This window comes from Grus americana, chromosome 2 (genome assembly GCF_028858705.1).
Source record: "Grus americana isolate bGruAme1 chromosome 2, bGruAme1.mat, whole genome shotgun sequence".
NCBI classification, from domain to species: domain Eukaryota; kingdom Metazoa; phylum Chordata; class Aves; order Gruiformes; family Gruidae; genus Grus; species Grus americana.
Window position 1 is genome coordinate 71,753,084 of NC_072853.1, and position 16,188 is coordinate 71,769,271.

Genomic DNA, 16,188 nt, shown 5'->3' on the forward strand with positions numbered 1-16,188 from the left:
TTATCCAGTGCACTGGCACTCTGAATTTTCCATCCTGGAGCAGCATCGGTTTTCATAACAATACCCAAATGGAAGTATAAGATGGGATGGTAGGTCTGAGATCATGCTAATCTGTCAGGATGCAGTGTACAAACATGCATCAGCAATATGAGGTTTAACAGCATCTCTGGAGGTTTACTAGAGTACGTTGTCAAGGAGTTTTGTACACAAAAGTACAAGCTTTCTTTGTCAATCTTTTCTGCTCTATAATTTTGCCACTGCAAAAATATATGGCATTCATTGTGGCAACAAATAGTGTGAAAAATGAGGTGCTATTGGGAAGAAAAATGAATTAAATTATCATGTCTGGCTTAATGTAAAGTCAAAACATACACATGGGGACAAAGTAATAAGGGGCATATTAATCCAGAGAAATGCAGGAGTTTCCCTTTTGACAGGCAAGTCCTTACATTTCTACTATGGGAAGAAGTCAGTCATTAATGAGAGCGTCCTTTGTGCTGAATGTTCCTACACACATAAATACAGTGAATTATATTAGATATTAGACTTCAACTGGTGTCATTTAGACTACACCAGGTTCCTTCTGATCCAAATTACAGAGTGCATAAATTGTTCTTCATTTCAAAATCATTTTTAGGAGCAATGAGATGAAATTCACCTTAATGAAGCAATGCAGTGATAAGGAATAAAATCCAGAAAGTGAGAGGGAGTCAGGGCACTTGAGTCCTTCCCAGCACCTTCTCAATATGAAGTACTGATGATTTTTCCAAGCTGTAAGCCTTCCAAAAGGCTTAAGATGTGCTACTTTTTTTATCCCCAAACAGGCAGCTAGGGAAGAGTCTCCACGTATTCACAGTTAAGGAACTGGGCATAAAACCAGAGTTTTGTATAGAGAGAAGATAAAATGCAGGAATGCAATAAGCTGATAAATACCAATTCAACTATAATATAGAAGATTACCTTCTCATTTAGCTCAGACAGGCTTAGTCAAGCAACGAGTTTTATTTTTGTCACCCCGAATGTGAGACTAGATGCAGTAATGCAAGTCCTTAGATCATGTTGGAGACCAAAGACTTGTTCTGGTTTTTATTTTCTCTTCCTCATATTCTTTTCCCTAGTGGGGAGAGGGAGATGAGGTAAGCACTGGATTTAAGCAGGATACGGTACAGATAATTTTGTTTAGCAAAATAAAAATAAATCACAACTGTTTTCTGAATATACCCCTTTTTCCGTCAGACCAAGCTTCAGATTGCTGGCATTTGTTTCACAGGGTTTTCTGTGACATCAGATCTAATCATGACCTATTCTGCTACTTAAAAATACGGGACCCTGGCAACACGGCTTCCTCTCTCCAATCACGGGGCAGCAAAGCAACTGCAGGCTATTGCATTTGGATTTATCAGAATAAATAATTAAGAGGCTCATCAGCAACTCACTAATGAACAAGGAAATGTGATTAAGCAACTTTAAAAGAGAATTGCCGAAGACAATATAGAAATTATAGCAGGATGATTGCTGTGAATGAGAAGACTGAAATTTCTGAATAAGAGATTTCTTCAACAAGACACAAGGACAGTAGTTTAATCTTCCATTAAAAGATTCTTGCCAGTTTGGAAAAGCTCTGAATCAGGAGATTACAGACATCTCAGAAGCTGACAAGGCAGTCACTTCTCTTAAGACAGCTACTTTCTGGCAATTGCTGAGGAATAACTTACTTTTTTTTTGCCTTTTTTTTTTTTTTTTTTTTTTTTTTTACTATTTCAAGACTTTTAACTTCTAGCAAACAATGACCAGGACATCTCTGACTAGGCAATCTTTTATTCTCAAAGTCTCTGAAAATACAAATCATCTTTCAGACCAAAATGTTCTAGAGATGCTTGCCAAGTTTACTATGGCTAACATCTAGAAATTGTACTGATTAGCTTCTGGCAACATTCCTTGAAAGTGCTTTGTGTGTTAGTATCTCATTAAATATCTTATTCCTCTTTATTATTATTTAGCACCAAAAAACATACTTCCACCTTATATCTAATCTGTTTCTATGCTTTTACTGTCTGCTCTCCTAACTTATCTAAAGGAGATAGCACATAATATAGAAATTTGAAGGAAAGTGAAATAACAGAAGTTGCTGTAATTCTGTATGTCAGGAGAAAGAGATCTTATTTTTTTTCCTTTATATATATCCATAAATGACATGGTCTTTTTACGAGTAAAGGCACAAAAGTCAACAGAGTACAAGATTTCTATCCAAGAGCGGTTGTATCAGACTGTACAAATTTCCAGATACTCAGATACAGAAATGATATGCACAGAAGTGTGAGATTCATAGTTACACAGTTTTAAAAAAGAACGGAAAAGAAAATGTCAAGCATCTTTTTAGTTACAGAAATGCTCATGTACCTCAAATAAGATACCAAACATTACAGAAAATACTCTGGGTCTAAAACCCAGGCAGAAAAATACTGTTCTACTTCAAGAGGCTTTTAAGGAAATCATTCTTTCCATTTTTTTTTTTTTTTTTCCCCCACATGATGTAAGCCCACCATAGTGCAACGCATGGTATGCATAATAGAAAGCACTGTGGATTTTGAGCCAAAACTCCAGTTGTCTTCAGTGGAGATTTGATTTGGTTTAAACATGTTGTTAACCTTCAGGTATCTCCCTGTGCTTCTTACAATACTTTGAGATAACATTGTTATCTTCTAATTGTCTTCCATAAAGATGAAAATTCCTATGTTTTCAGTTTCTGCTTAGAAGATTACTTGTATTTTTCTTGTTCCATGTGATAAATTACTGTTTGATTAGGATGAGGATTAGGGTTATTCCTTTTCTAGTACCGTATTTATTGTCATACCCAGTTACTTGTCTTCTGTCAGCAGTTTATCACAGTGAATATCACAACCTACTTCTTCATTTCAGAGTACGTATGTTCTCCTTTGAATGAAATGGCTGGTTTTGTATCTGACGCTTATGTTTTAGCTTCCTGCAGAGAATCAAAATATACCCCAAACCATAGGTGACCATGGTATATCATCCTATGGCATATCCTCAGAGCAGAAGAATGAGAAGGCATTTCGATGGGGACATCTAACAGAGACACAACCTCCTCTCAGAAAGCAGAGATGTAGAAGAGGTCTCCATCTGTCAGGAAATCTCTGCAGTCTTCTTTTCCAAACTCCTCGGGGCGGGGGGCGGGGGGGGAAGCAAAGACAGATAACATCTTTCCTCTTTATGCTTTTTGCAGGACAAGTTCTGTGAAAACTTCTTTGCAAAGCTTCTCTGGAGCAAATAGATTGCATGGGTTTAGTCAATGAGGCATTCACAATATGCTCCTTCTTTTTCTTCTGCAAAAAGAAGAGCAGACTTGGAGGAATATTTCTTCAATATTCAAGTAAATTCCTTGTAGACTAACACTTCTATTTTGTAAATTCATTTAGAATTTTATTATTTTTATTTTATCTTAGACAGAGCAATTTGCTTTCTGTGCTGTGCTAGAATTGATGCCTCATTCCCATGATCTCCAGAGCCAGATCTGGAGCAAAATTTGCTTTTGAAATTAATTGTGCCAGAACATCTTAGTGATAGGTATAGGCTGAAACTATCAATGTCATAATGCGCATGAATCCATTTCAGTGTAACTTTAGATTTCTACAGCAGATTAATTGTAGATAAATCCTTGGTGCAACAGTACTTCTGAAGCTTTTGTATGAGGAAAGAAACTTCTGCAAATTGTATATTCATTTAAAGGAACCCAAACCTACCAATTTTGTGCTAGTTACCTCCCAGCTACATCATTCTGAAAAATCATTGGTTTTTTACATTTCCATAAAAATAAGGCATCTGACGTGTACATGCACTTTTCTTTTGTAGGTGGAATGGAGAAAATAAAACAGCATACCTTTGCATTAGCTCACTACACCTATACCATGCTGTCTACCTTAAAATATGCCAATGGGGCTCCTGTAGTACGTATTTACAGTGATACAGATTTCAGCAATCCTGATGTCCAGGGTCCAATCATTAATTTTAACGTGCTCGATGAAAATGGAGAGGTGATCGGCTTTTCACAGGTATGTTTTTCTCTTGCGTTAACTGAGTGTTGTGTTTATATTTTAAGCATATTCACAATGAGTTCTTTATCCTAAAGGAAATATTTTGTCCATAGCGATCCCTTTTGAGGTTTTGGTTTTGTTTCTTTGTAGCTCTGTACTATATATTCACACCATTTTTAAAGCAGTAGAAAGAGAATCCAATAAATAGTGCTAGTACAATGCAAAGCACATAATAGCAAAAGCAAATAACTTACAGATTTAGTACTCTACACGTAGGAAGTTTGAGAGTGGGCTGTTTTAACAGGATGTATTAACTAGGCATTTAGATTTCTTGTTGACTTTCTTATCTAGAGCACTGAATATTGGGAACTGAAGAGCAAGTCTAGAAGAGTTGATATAAGAGACTGCCTTGGAGCTCTGACATACAAACAAAACCAGATCTCAAAATATTGCAGTCACCCATGAAAGAGGATTTCTCTTTTTCCTTTGGTTCTAATAATTTCATTCTTGTAATATTCATGAGGAAGCATTGAGTAAAGTTGAATGATCAGTGTACGGAGTGAGATTGAAGCTCAAACAGTCCTTAAATGCTGTCTGTCTCAACAGCTTTCTCTAGGCTTCATCCATCAGGTAGTATACCTCAGTATGAGCGTCTGTAAGATGAAACTTTGTGAAACATTCCTACCTTCAGTACAAAGGTAATAGTGTATGGCTATAATTGTGCATGACCATGCACTGTGTAGGCAGTGGGTAGTGTAGGGCAACGTAGCTCACTTGCTCATCATCAGAAGTCAGAAAAACCACAGTGCTCTAATTTTGCTTAATTCTTCTGTTTTTCCTTGGCTGATGATTGAATAAGCCCACAAGTCAAGTTCAAGTGTACGCCCTTGACTTTTTTAAAAGCTGTCAATAACTGGCACCAGCTGTCTCAGCGACTACCTCCCTCTGCCAGCAGTAGTGGCAGAGCTGCATTGCTTTTGGAAGCTGATAATTCTGTACCATTAGGGAGAGCGGCGGTGCTGCAAAAGGCATTTCTTGGCACTCCTCTGCTGGAGAGAAGAGCGGGATAACGAGGGGAACACAGAGATATGTCTACAAGAATACATGAGGAGATCCATATATACACAAGGGAGAAGGGAAGTGAAGCAGTTACTTATTAGCCTGTCAATATGGAGTTTTGCAAAGTTTTTAGGGGACTTACCAAGCTGATGAACATGGGATGGTCAAGTGTATAGTACAGGAGAAGCTCTTCTTCCTATACGTCTTTTTTGGGGGGGGTACTGTATGAAACAGTTTCAAAGATTCAGCACATTTTATTTCAAAGAATTCCATGTTTTAGGAGTGAATTAGCCATTTAGACAGTCTTGAATATGTGCTGCAATGTTCAGAAAAGACTGGAGATATTAACACAGTTGGACTGGTAAAACACTCCGCAAACACTGTGAGGTTGCTTCTGTCCTTTGGTTAATACCAAAACCTGCTGCTTCTTTATGATTACAAAGAAAATACATACAGTAGAGAGTAAGCTTCATCAAAATGACAATATAATCTCATCTTCATACCTCTATGCGTGCCAAAAATTAGATAGGTTTATTCAAATCAAAGTTAAATCCAATACTTACGTTAATGGTTTAGAAATCATGTCCTCTAGTTTGGTCATGTCTGTAATCTGTACATTCATGTGAAATCACTGGTCAGTCTCCAAATGCAATCTCGTGGAGTCAGGAGATCACAGTTTCAGAAGGCTCCCACAAAACATATTGGGGAATGTTACATGAAAGGGAAATTGGATGACATTTCTGCCTGACATACCTACTACTAGTGGACACCAATTAATGACTCAGGTTGTATTTCAGCTAGTATATTAAAAGAGAAATGACAGAATGTCCTGTTCCTTTATAGATGATATCCCATCTATAATTAATTACTTAAAACCAGACGTCCAACCAGTTCTATGAGTCTTTCTGACAGGCAATTGTTATGTGCCCATTGCCTCTTAGAGGTCACGGTGTGGCTGGACATTAGCATTTGGTAGCCTAAAAAGGACAATCTGACTAACTGATTCCAGAGAAAGTATTATGACGAGGTTTGGAGCAGTTTATTCAGAATATTTGAGATTGGCAAGAAAGACTTCATAAGTTGACAGTGTCTTCAGAGGATACCAAGCTTACATTTAAGCCTCAAGATTTACATAATTTACATGATATTCAAAACTCTGAAGTAAGTCCAAGATATTTAGGATGTGAAAGGCGTGTAGTGAAATACATGACATTTAACACTGCCACTGAAGAATGAAAGCAGGGAAAAGATGATGTCTTTCATCTGTGTAGCATTTGGGAGGAAAGCTGTTCCTACCTGCTTCTATTATTGAAATCCCTTTCTCACTGTTATCAGAGTTTAATTACCAGAGCTAACAAGATTGTGCCACTAAACACAAACATGCTTGAATTACATACATGGGGTCAATTGCACCAGTAGGAAATAGCCACAATCTCAGGTTCATCCTTGAGTAAAACCTTCATTGCAGCACTCAAGATCAAATGAAGGCATTTCACTGAAGTGAGACACACAAATGAGACCATACCATGATTGCACTCTCAGGGATGGCAGCATTTTTGACAGCCTTCTGTCCCAATATGTATGATATAGAAGACTTGGATGTTAAGAAGTGATAAGATGGGAGTGAAATAATTATGGAAGTTGAATTGCTATTGCTTTTTCATTTAAATGTCTCTTTGTGATTGTTGAAGGGTATCACTGTTTTAGAGTATTATATTTGGAATGAACTTGCTTTGTATACTGTATGTATCATTGGTTTAATTGACAGTTTAATTACTGGTTTAGCTATTTTACTCTAAATGGTAATTAAAACAATTAAAGAAGAGGGATTTGCAGGCTCCAAACACCAATAGTCACTCAAAAGCTTTGGTTTTTCTTCAGATTTTTCATGACACATTTCTTTACCTACAGATAAAACTACTACAGTTTTGAAATCTCCATAAACCTCTTGTCTTTGGGCACTAAAACTACATTAAATTTCCTCCTTTGAGCTGCAGCAAATACTTCCCATGAAAATTATTTCCTTCAGTAAAGCTGTCTTGTAGACTACTATTGGTAGTAACTTGTTCTTGAAATGCGTAGGGAGGATACCTGTGTGCTTTTCACACAAGCTGCCTATCCTCTGCAGTAGCACATCTGCCATTTTATGTTATGTGTTTATTTGCACTGCAAGCGCCAAAAAGCCCCAGCTATGAACAGGGGTTAAAATATGATTAGTACTTGACAAGTCCAGCACATAAAAATGGCCTTTATGCCAAACAGCTTCTTCATATATACTTGTCTAGTTAGAACAGATAATTCTCTAGCATTATAGTTTTTGCTATTAATGTAGCGTGGACAGATGACAGGCTGGTGATTTTGAAAGGTGAGAAAGTGCAGGGGTAGAGACGGAGGACCTCAGCTAAGTCAGTGGTGCAGGATGGAAGCAGCAGAGTTGACATTAATGCAGCAAGCTGTCAATCTTCTGCTGCTTTATAAGGCCATGAGGAAAAGAAGCAATTAGCCCTAGATATTAAAGTGGATTTGTGGTGTCACAAAAATGGGGTTACGTGTATGCTCGGTGCTGAGCTAATACTGCAGGCTCTTCACACAGAGAATCACCATTGGCTCATTTATTAATAGGGGATATCTGTAGTCTTCAACATATATGAATGCCATGTGTTTATACATCCCCAAGTCCTTCCAATCTCTGAAGCACTGTTTGACAGCAACGACTCAGCTTCAGGTTGCATATCCTTGCCATCTTTTTTATCAAAAGCTTGCATATGACTCTGTGAGGTTCAAGCCTGGTTTGAATGCCAATGAGGAGATGGAACAGCTGTAAGGGAACAACATTGATTTGAAACAACGATCATACACAGAAAAAAGTGAATTTCTTATAAATCAAGTGCAAAGTTGTATGTTCCCTTCCATTTGCAGATTTGAAAAAAATCACCAGCTCTGCTGTGAGGGACCTTTTGTGCTAATATTATTTAAAGTTTTTCTCTGTGTTCTGATGGGGAGAAGAGACCTGTGAAATGTTCGTAGTACATTCAATAGGCAATGGCAGAGTAATTTTATAATCCTTTCACATTTCATTCTGTAAAGTCAGTTTGGAAGCTGAAAGAGGGGAAAAGGGTAAGAGGCAGAGATGGGCACTCCTTCCAGTTCAGTGTTTTCTGACCCCAGTGACAAATAGCACTTCCCTTAAAAAAGTTTTTCTTTTTTCACTCTGGACTTCCCAGACAATTTTTTTCCTCTTGTGTGTTATGGGCTTAAAAAAGTGAACCAACCATCATGGCTGTCTTTTGAAAAATGTCCATCATTTCAGCTGTGGATTGGCAGCTCCCTTTCCAACTCTGCTTTTTCACACTGCCTCTTTTGCTGGGAGCCTGAAGCTAAACAGAAGTAGCTTGCTGTGATTGTCTCACCTGCAGAAGTTCCCTTGGTATCCATATATGCTTGCCATACCTCCTAAAAATCCTGTCAGGAAGGGAATAAGCATCAGTCCATTAGCAGTCTCAGCCTTCTTGCTTCCCACTTCACACTTGTATGTGATAGACAAACTGCTATAACAGGAATCAGCTGCCAAAGATAGAGAATGTAAACATTTTGGTTTGCCTAAGGAAGGCTCTTCTGTAGTGTTGCATATGGATGAGTTTTGCCTCTCAAGACTGAGAACCCTGCTCAGATAGATTATGATCAGTTTTGTCTAGGAGCCTCCATTTACCACGTCCTGGCTCATTCTCATCAACCCAGATAGAGTGAAGGGAGGTCTAGACTTTGAACTTACCTTTCTTCATCCATTTCTCAAGAAAAAAAAAAAAAAAAACCCAAAAACTATTAGCACTTCCCAGCAGATAACTTCCAGTGTGTGTCCCTTCAGAACAAATCTATAATGCAATTTAATGACTGCTTTTATTATGGCATCTTCCCACTGTCTCACCCACTTCCGTTCTATCTCAACCTCCCTTGAGTTACTGTAAAGATAGACTCAATGACCCACTGTTGGGTTTTTTTTTCCTTTCCTGCCTTTATTTTCTATCATGCTGAAGTGAAAACCAAGGTCTTCCATCGGAATGTGTGGGCCCAAATCACTTGCATGTAAGAACAGCCACACAGGATCTCACCGTGTCACCTTTCCTGCCCTGGTAGCCTCTTTCTGCCGGTGTTCACATGTTACCAGTACAAGAAGAGGACAAAATCAGAATGAGACTCACCCAAGAAACAAAACAAATTTTGTTTTCTTTTTAACCCCGTTTATTTTTCTTCATCCAAAGCATCCTATGGCAGTGAATTGTCTTCTAAATGGCTTAGCAGTCAAGCCAAATTCATCCCTGTGGTTTGAGAAGATATGGAGGGGAAAAATTGATTTTAGGATTGCAAAGATTATGAGAGGTTACCCATCATCACTGTGTGCCAAGATAGGATCATCTTTACCTGAACCTTTCCACAGCCTCTGGAAGCAGCTCGTTCTGGAACTTAGCTATATTCACTACTACAAAATATTTCCTAATGATTAAACTAAATTTTCCACAGTGCAGCTGAAGTCCATCATTACATGGATTCAGCAAAGAAAGAGAGACCCATTTGGGCAGGAAAGCAGAAAAAATGGAGATTCCAGCCATGAGAGGCAGAGGGGAGTTGGACAAGCAGTCTGACATGGTGTTGTATGGGAGAGATGTGACCAGGGAAGAGACAGCAATATAAGCAGGTAGAAGTTATTCTATCTGATTGCATTTGAACAGGTCTGCAAACAGAAGTAACATGGGACAAAGTGGTGCGAGGCAGGATGGAAAATGCACATAAAAGTAGTTGCTCAAGGTAAATAAAATGGTGATAGCCAATTCTGGAAGCACCTTCGTACTGCAAGTGCACTTTGCTTTAGTTTCACAATGTTCTCTTTTAAGATCTTCCTTTTCCTTCAATTTATTATTATGTTTTAATAAAGTGCTTAGCTGGACCTAGATCAGTAGCCAGGACCTGGCAATGGCCAGGTGAAATCCCCTCCTTCTGCTGTAGTCTTTCAGTGTCACCTTGAGGGATTCGAAGTCTGTCTTCCCCACTTATTCTAACCGCACAGGAGTGGAGAGGAAATATGTTAAATACTGGCAAATCCTCAGATATCAAGTGGCGGATATGTCTGTATATACACACAGCTGGTTGAATACATATTCATATCACTACTTGTCGTTACATGGTACAAGGGACCTTGCAATACCTGAAGTGGGTAGATTTCTTGAAATATTTGCTGTTTGTGTCTTAGTTGGGACTTTCTGTTTCACTGGTAGATTAGCTCCAGTGCACTGTACATCTGGTATATAGGTACAGAATTAGAGCAATGACAACATGTGAATTAGAGGAGTGGAAAAAAAGAGGAGCTACAACCTTTCACATGCACAGGAAGCTGTTACCGGGTCAATTTGATCAGACTACTGACCGTAGCCTGGTAGTAGATATCAGTGCTTGTCTGGAAAGTCATACCATGTCCTTACAGGAGAAAGTGGGTTGCTGTTAAGCAACGAGGAGGGATAATTTCTAGTTTATTTAATCTATGTGAAATAAATCTTCATAGAAAGTTATTAAGCAAGAGATCTTTGTTGTTCTTCAAACTTTAATCCTTTTATGTTTTTTTCCATCTGTTACTCTTTTTAATTCTGTATAAAACAATCATTCAGTTCTGCAGGTGGAAAAGTGCAGCATTTTTTCATCTGGGCCCTAGAAAATGGAAATCCAGCATTTGTTAATTCCAGCTAAGAACGTCTTTGCAGAGATGGTCAAATGACTCTGAGGTAGTTACGCTAATGCTTATAGAAGCATAACCACTCATTATATTAATTTTGATGACTCAGGGAAAGAAAAGTGTTCTTAACTTGCCTAATGGGATTTTTGGCCATCTTCCCAATAGCTACCTAAAAATTGCTGGGGTGATTGCTCACTATTGATTTTAGCTATGGATTTAGCCATTGATTTCAGGAAGCCAGGGACAGCAGATGGACCGGCACAATAGAATGCAAACAGGATTACAAGGAGAAAAAGATTGTTGTGAAGATTCCTGTTGAACGTCCACTAATTTCTTTGGTTCCAATTAGCATCCAATTGCGCTGTGGATGTCTCGTAAGCAGGGAGATAGCAGCAATGCAGCAAACCACACTGGCTTGTCAATAAATGGCACCTCGTAACTTCAAACTGGCAAGAAACGTCATTACAATCTGAATCTTTGCTTACATTTGGTTACATGGCACTGGGGTCTCAAAGATGGCCCTTACAACAAGGAGCTTGCAATACAGGAGGCAATTTCATTGATCTAGGTAGGGGATCACTGCCTGAGCATAAGGAGATGCTGTACTTGAGAGACTTGGTGTGATAAATGCAAACCTAGTTAGTAGGTAATGAAGCTCTCTTCTTGCTGAGGAAGTAGTGGCAGAGTACAGGCTGAGTTGCTTTCTGTAATATCTCGTTGTGGGGGGGACAAAGATGCTTGTGAAATAGTATGCTTGAAATTGCCTGCTATTAAACTGTTCATCAGAGCTCCTCAAGGTTAGAAAGCTTCATGAAAGCCTAGTCTGAAGGTGTTGCCTGACACTGCTTCTCTGGAGTGCCCTTGTATGTTGCTAAGGAAACTGGAGAGGAGATAAAAGAAAGATGCTCGTAGTTGTTCAGATGAAAGAATCTCAGATGAATGAGGGAGGCTAAATATTTTCTGTTTAGTAACAGGGCCAAACAGTGGCTCTAAACTACAGACCTTGTTACACAGGGGAGAAATGTGAAAAGAAAACATATGGTAGCAGCAAAAGGACTGCACTTTTGACAGCCTCTGCTGGATTCGTTTTTTCTTCATCTTGGTAAAGGCAGATCAGGTGCCTTTGAATGCATGCAGTGTCCAGTTTCAGTCCGCCATCTCAATCCTTCGAAGACAAAGAAAGCCTGGCTCCACCTTCTCTATTATCTTGCTTGCATCTTCCTGTCCCCCACCCCCGACCAAATCCAGTATAGGACCCTGTATGGCCATAATTAAAGTAACATTTCAACACAGTCCATCATGGCATTTTAACCCCACAATTTCCCCGTGATCTATTATCCTCATTTTCAGGGGATAAATACAGACAAAAGAAGATTTAAGCAATTTAAGGGAAAGAGGAAAGATGGGACATGAATTAAATCTATGTCACTAGACTTTCAGTATCATGCACTGCACCTTTTTATTCATAGGCATTGTTTCCGCTTGTATTAGTCTGCTACATTCCCCTTTATCCCTTCTTGATATGAGTTACAGCTTAGTCTTCTGTGTTGTTTGCCTCTGGCTTCCGCTTCTCTGACTAGTAGTAGTCTGACCCAAAGCCTTTAGCCTACAAAATAGCCAGAGACGCTCGATGGGCTGTAAGATACAGACCTTTTCCTATGACTCAAGGGAATGCTCTGTTGAAGCCAGAGTTAGGAAACCACAGAGGGCTTGGGCTCCTTTGCTTTGCTTTTCTTTCTGGAATCCGTCCTTTCCCTGATGTCATTGCATCAAACCAGATTTTCATTGTCAATGAATGCAGTTTAAAAAAAAAAAAAAGAAAAAGAAAATGCAAGATACCTGTGGCCACTGAGATGCCAAATCAAAGAAAACCAAGGTGTTTAGCCTACTCATCAGCCTGCTCAGTTTCAAATAGCTGGATCTTGAACTCATGAAGTTTATATATGTCCAAATAAATCCATTCCCTAATTCACAGTATGTACTACAGGGAAGAAAAAAGCAATTGAAAAAATGTGAGGTCATCCATTAACCATCAAGACTGTGTTTCATTTCTTCCTTATAGCCACCTCATCCCCAAAGTATCTTCTAGCTTCTGGATTGCAGAAATGTAAAATTATTGTTATCATTTAAGTGTGGAGGAACTGCAGTTTGCTATGTATCTTCTAAGTGAGAATTCCTGCAGAATGGCAACCCACATATTACGAATTATGCTGATGTTTCCAGCCTGCTTCTCTCTCATGCAATCTTACCTGCTATTTGACTGTCTTTGAAACTAGCAGAGAAAATTATCACATCGACTGCAATGTTCCTGATAAGCTAGCATTTCCACTGTCAAGACACAGAGTTTGACAATTTCAGTAAATTTCTGTATCTCTGTCTAATACTTCACTGCCTCCTACCTAAGGGATTTTGGTCAGAGTGAGTGTTGAATGGGTGTAGATTGAAGAGAGATTTACATCCACTCTCCAATTAATTTAAAGCATTGTCAACAACTAGAGACGCAATAAGGAGAGTATCAGATTCATCAATACTGTGGGAACCTGCCCACATAGAAATTCTTTCCCCGGAATGGGAAAAAATGCCTCTGTTGCAGTTAAACCAGTTTAATGATACTCAGCTAAAATGCTTTTTCCCCTCTACTAAATGATTTGGAAACAAGTACTGATTTTTTTTTTCTTCTGACCTACTTCTTATTAAATTGTATTAAACAAGATTAACTATGCATTTGCATCAGCGACAACATTTCACAGTCAAATGCTGGATGACAGAAGGAGCTAGGTTACTTTCTCTACAATTCCATGCCAGGAATCAGTGAATTAATTTACCAGTGGATGTAGAGAACAGTGTCATGAAGCCTGTTTTATAACCAGCCATCAGTGCTGTGCAGTGAAATTCTTGTAATGAGCAAATCCATCAGACAAACTGCTCTGAAATTTGGGCATTGTAGAAAGCAGAATGAGAAGTCCCAATCCCAATTCCTGAAAGACAGTACCTGCCAGTATTGACTTATATGATTTTTGTTTTTTCAGGACACTTCATGATCTATTATAAAAACTTCTTTTATTCATGTGAATAATTCTTGTGATTCTCAGTAAAATAACTCGCACAAATAAGAAGTACTTGCTTGAGTAAGAGCTACAGAATTGGATCCCATGGGAATGACTTCAGCAGGAGCGCCTAAAGAATCCATCATTCTTAGTGAAAATCTTGGACTTAGTTGATTAGAAATAACACAAAATTACATGCTATTTGTAAATCTTTACTATCACTTAGTATGTATCTATCTACAGTAAGCGTCGTTCTCAGACTTATTTCAGTGGAGCCTGAAGCCAGAGAAAAGCTTACACCTTTCAGCTGACCACCACAGAGGCCCTGAAGTGAATGGTTAGCAGAAGTCAGTCATTTAGCAAAGGCGGAGAAGTCACCGCTGCAGCTGTGTGACACAGAATGGGAAATCAGAACGCACCAGAATCTCATTTCTTTGCAGAGCTGTCCAGCTGCTGAGTGCGAACCAAAATACCAGATAGCCAAGAGGGGTCTATTGTAGGGCAATGCATTAAAACCAGGGGGAAAAAAACCCTCTACATATCAATATTTTTTATATTAAAAAAAAAAAAATCTGATATAGTCTTTATCAGATAGAACACTATGAAAAAAACCTTAAATGTGAGCATTTGGTCAATCTAGCAACACTAAAGGAAGGCTTACTGAGGAAGGCAGCTCTGCTTAAAATGGAAATTTTCTCTGAAAAAACTATTTTAAAAATTGATTTAGATGAACTTCATTCATGTGTGTTTATTAAACTTGAAGACCGTGGCCTGGAAGTGTGAAAAGTACCTTTTGCTTGTCAAAAATCAAGACTATCTGACATCAGAAGTGTTGGGGTGTGAAGCAACCTACAGGGCCTGGCCCACAGTGAAGAGCTTCAGAAAAAGTAATGAATGCGAAGGGGATCTGAGGGACAGAAGGGAGTCCCAAGATGTCGTGATGGCTTAATTACCATGTTCTCACTGACTGAAATCAGTAAAAATGCTGCAAGATTCCTGCATGTGTTTTGCAGTTTAATTGTAGTCTTTAAGCTCTGAAAGACCAAGGCACAATAGTTCCAAATATCAGGCCCAGGGAATCACCAAAACTGACAATGTGAGTACATTAAGCTGTGTACTTACCATTAGTACCATTCATGCTTCTGTGCCTTCATTGATGAACGTATTCCTGGCTCCTAAAAGTCGGCTGTCGCTGTTACAGACAGAGCTGCAAGTGGCGTTCTGCATTTCATAACCCTGAGCTCCATACCCATTATTGCTCTTTATGGCAATTTTAAAGATGTGCTTTATTTAAATAAGCTTTTCTTCATCGAAATAACTGTAACAGATGTTTTATGTTCTATTTGTTTTGCTATGTGGTAACACTGCAGAGAGAGATTAAATTAACTCCCCAAGTAGCATATTTCTTGGGTAAAACTAAACAAGAAGAAATCGAAGCATATGTCCAAGGGAAAGTCACGCATGCATTCAAGGGACAGATAGATTGGCAGTGCTGCCTCTACTGATTCTTTACATGGTGTCATTGTTTGCAATGAAAAGTGTGCATCACATTCCCGAGATCGCCAGGGCACCTGTGTGTGTTACCACATTGGCAATAATGGAGTTCGATTAATATTAAAGCTATGGCTAACTTATCTTTGTTCTCTTGAACTGTAATTCCCTATATTCCTCTAACATTCATACATTTTTACGTATCAATAATCTTTGCCTACTGTACAGATTAATTTATATCACAATTAAAAGTGTTATTGGAGAAGGGTATTGGGTCACAAGGCTAGAATGAAATTACTGTTCATTAAAGAACGGTAATAATTTATTTGACAAAATGAAAAAGATTTTTAAAAAATTCTTGTCAGCAATTCCTTGAAGTTGGATCATGGAAACTTCATTACACTGCATAGACTTTGGTAAGCAAGACTGCCCCAGCAATGTTAATAATAATAATAATAATAATAATAAATAAATGTTTTAAAGCTTTTTGTATACTGAGCATGATTTTTGCCTTGCTTGTCATCATTAACAGAACGATAGATCCACCCACGAGTCACTAGCACCATGACAAACCATGTTATGCCAGGATGACAACTTTTCCCATCTAAATGAAAAAAGAAGTCAAGAAAATGTCACTGTTCCCAGATTGAAGTCTTCTGACAAAACAAAGCTAATGACACTACAACAGTCTTTCTCAACAGATGCCTTTTACTATAACTTTGATTTGAGAAACATGCTTTGAACGCAGGATATTCTCCAAGGCATTAATCATGAATAGGGATCTCGGGACTGATTCTATTCTCTGCTTTCCAAGTCT

The 16,188-nt window shown here is 38.5% G+C and overlaps 1 protein-coding gene across 4 annotated transcripts in view; it reads left to right on the forward strand.

Annotated features, from left to right (window-relative positions):
- The window catches only part of MOCOS (molybdenum cofactor sulfurase), a 229,206-nt gene that overhangs the window by 170,932 nt on the left and 42,086 nt on the right, over window positions 1–16,188 (forward strand). For all 4 annotated transcript variants that reach the window (XM_054814508.1, XM_054814512.1, XM_054814509.1 and 1 more), the window contains one exon: window positions 3,871–4,070. In XM_054814508.1, coding sequence (XP_054670483.1) covers window positions 3,871–4,070 — 200 coding nt within the window. The remainder of the gene's footprint in view (window positions 1–3,870; window positions 4,071–16,188) is intronic.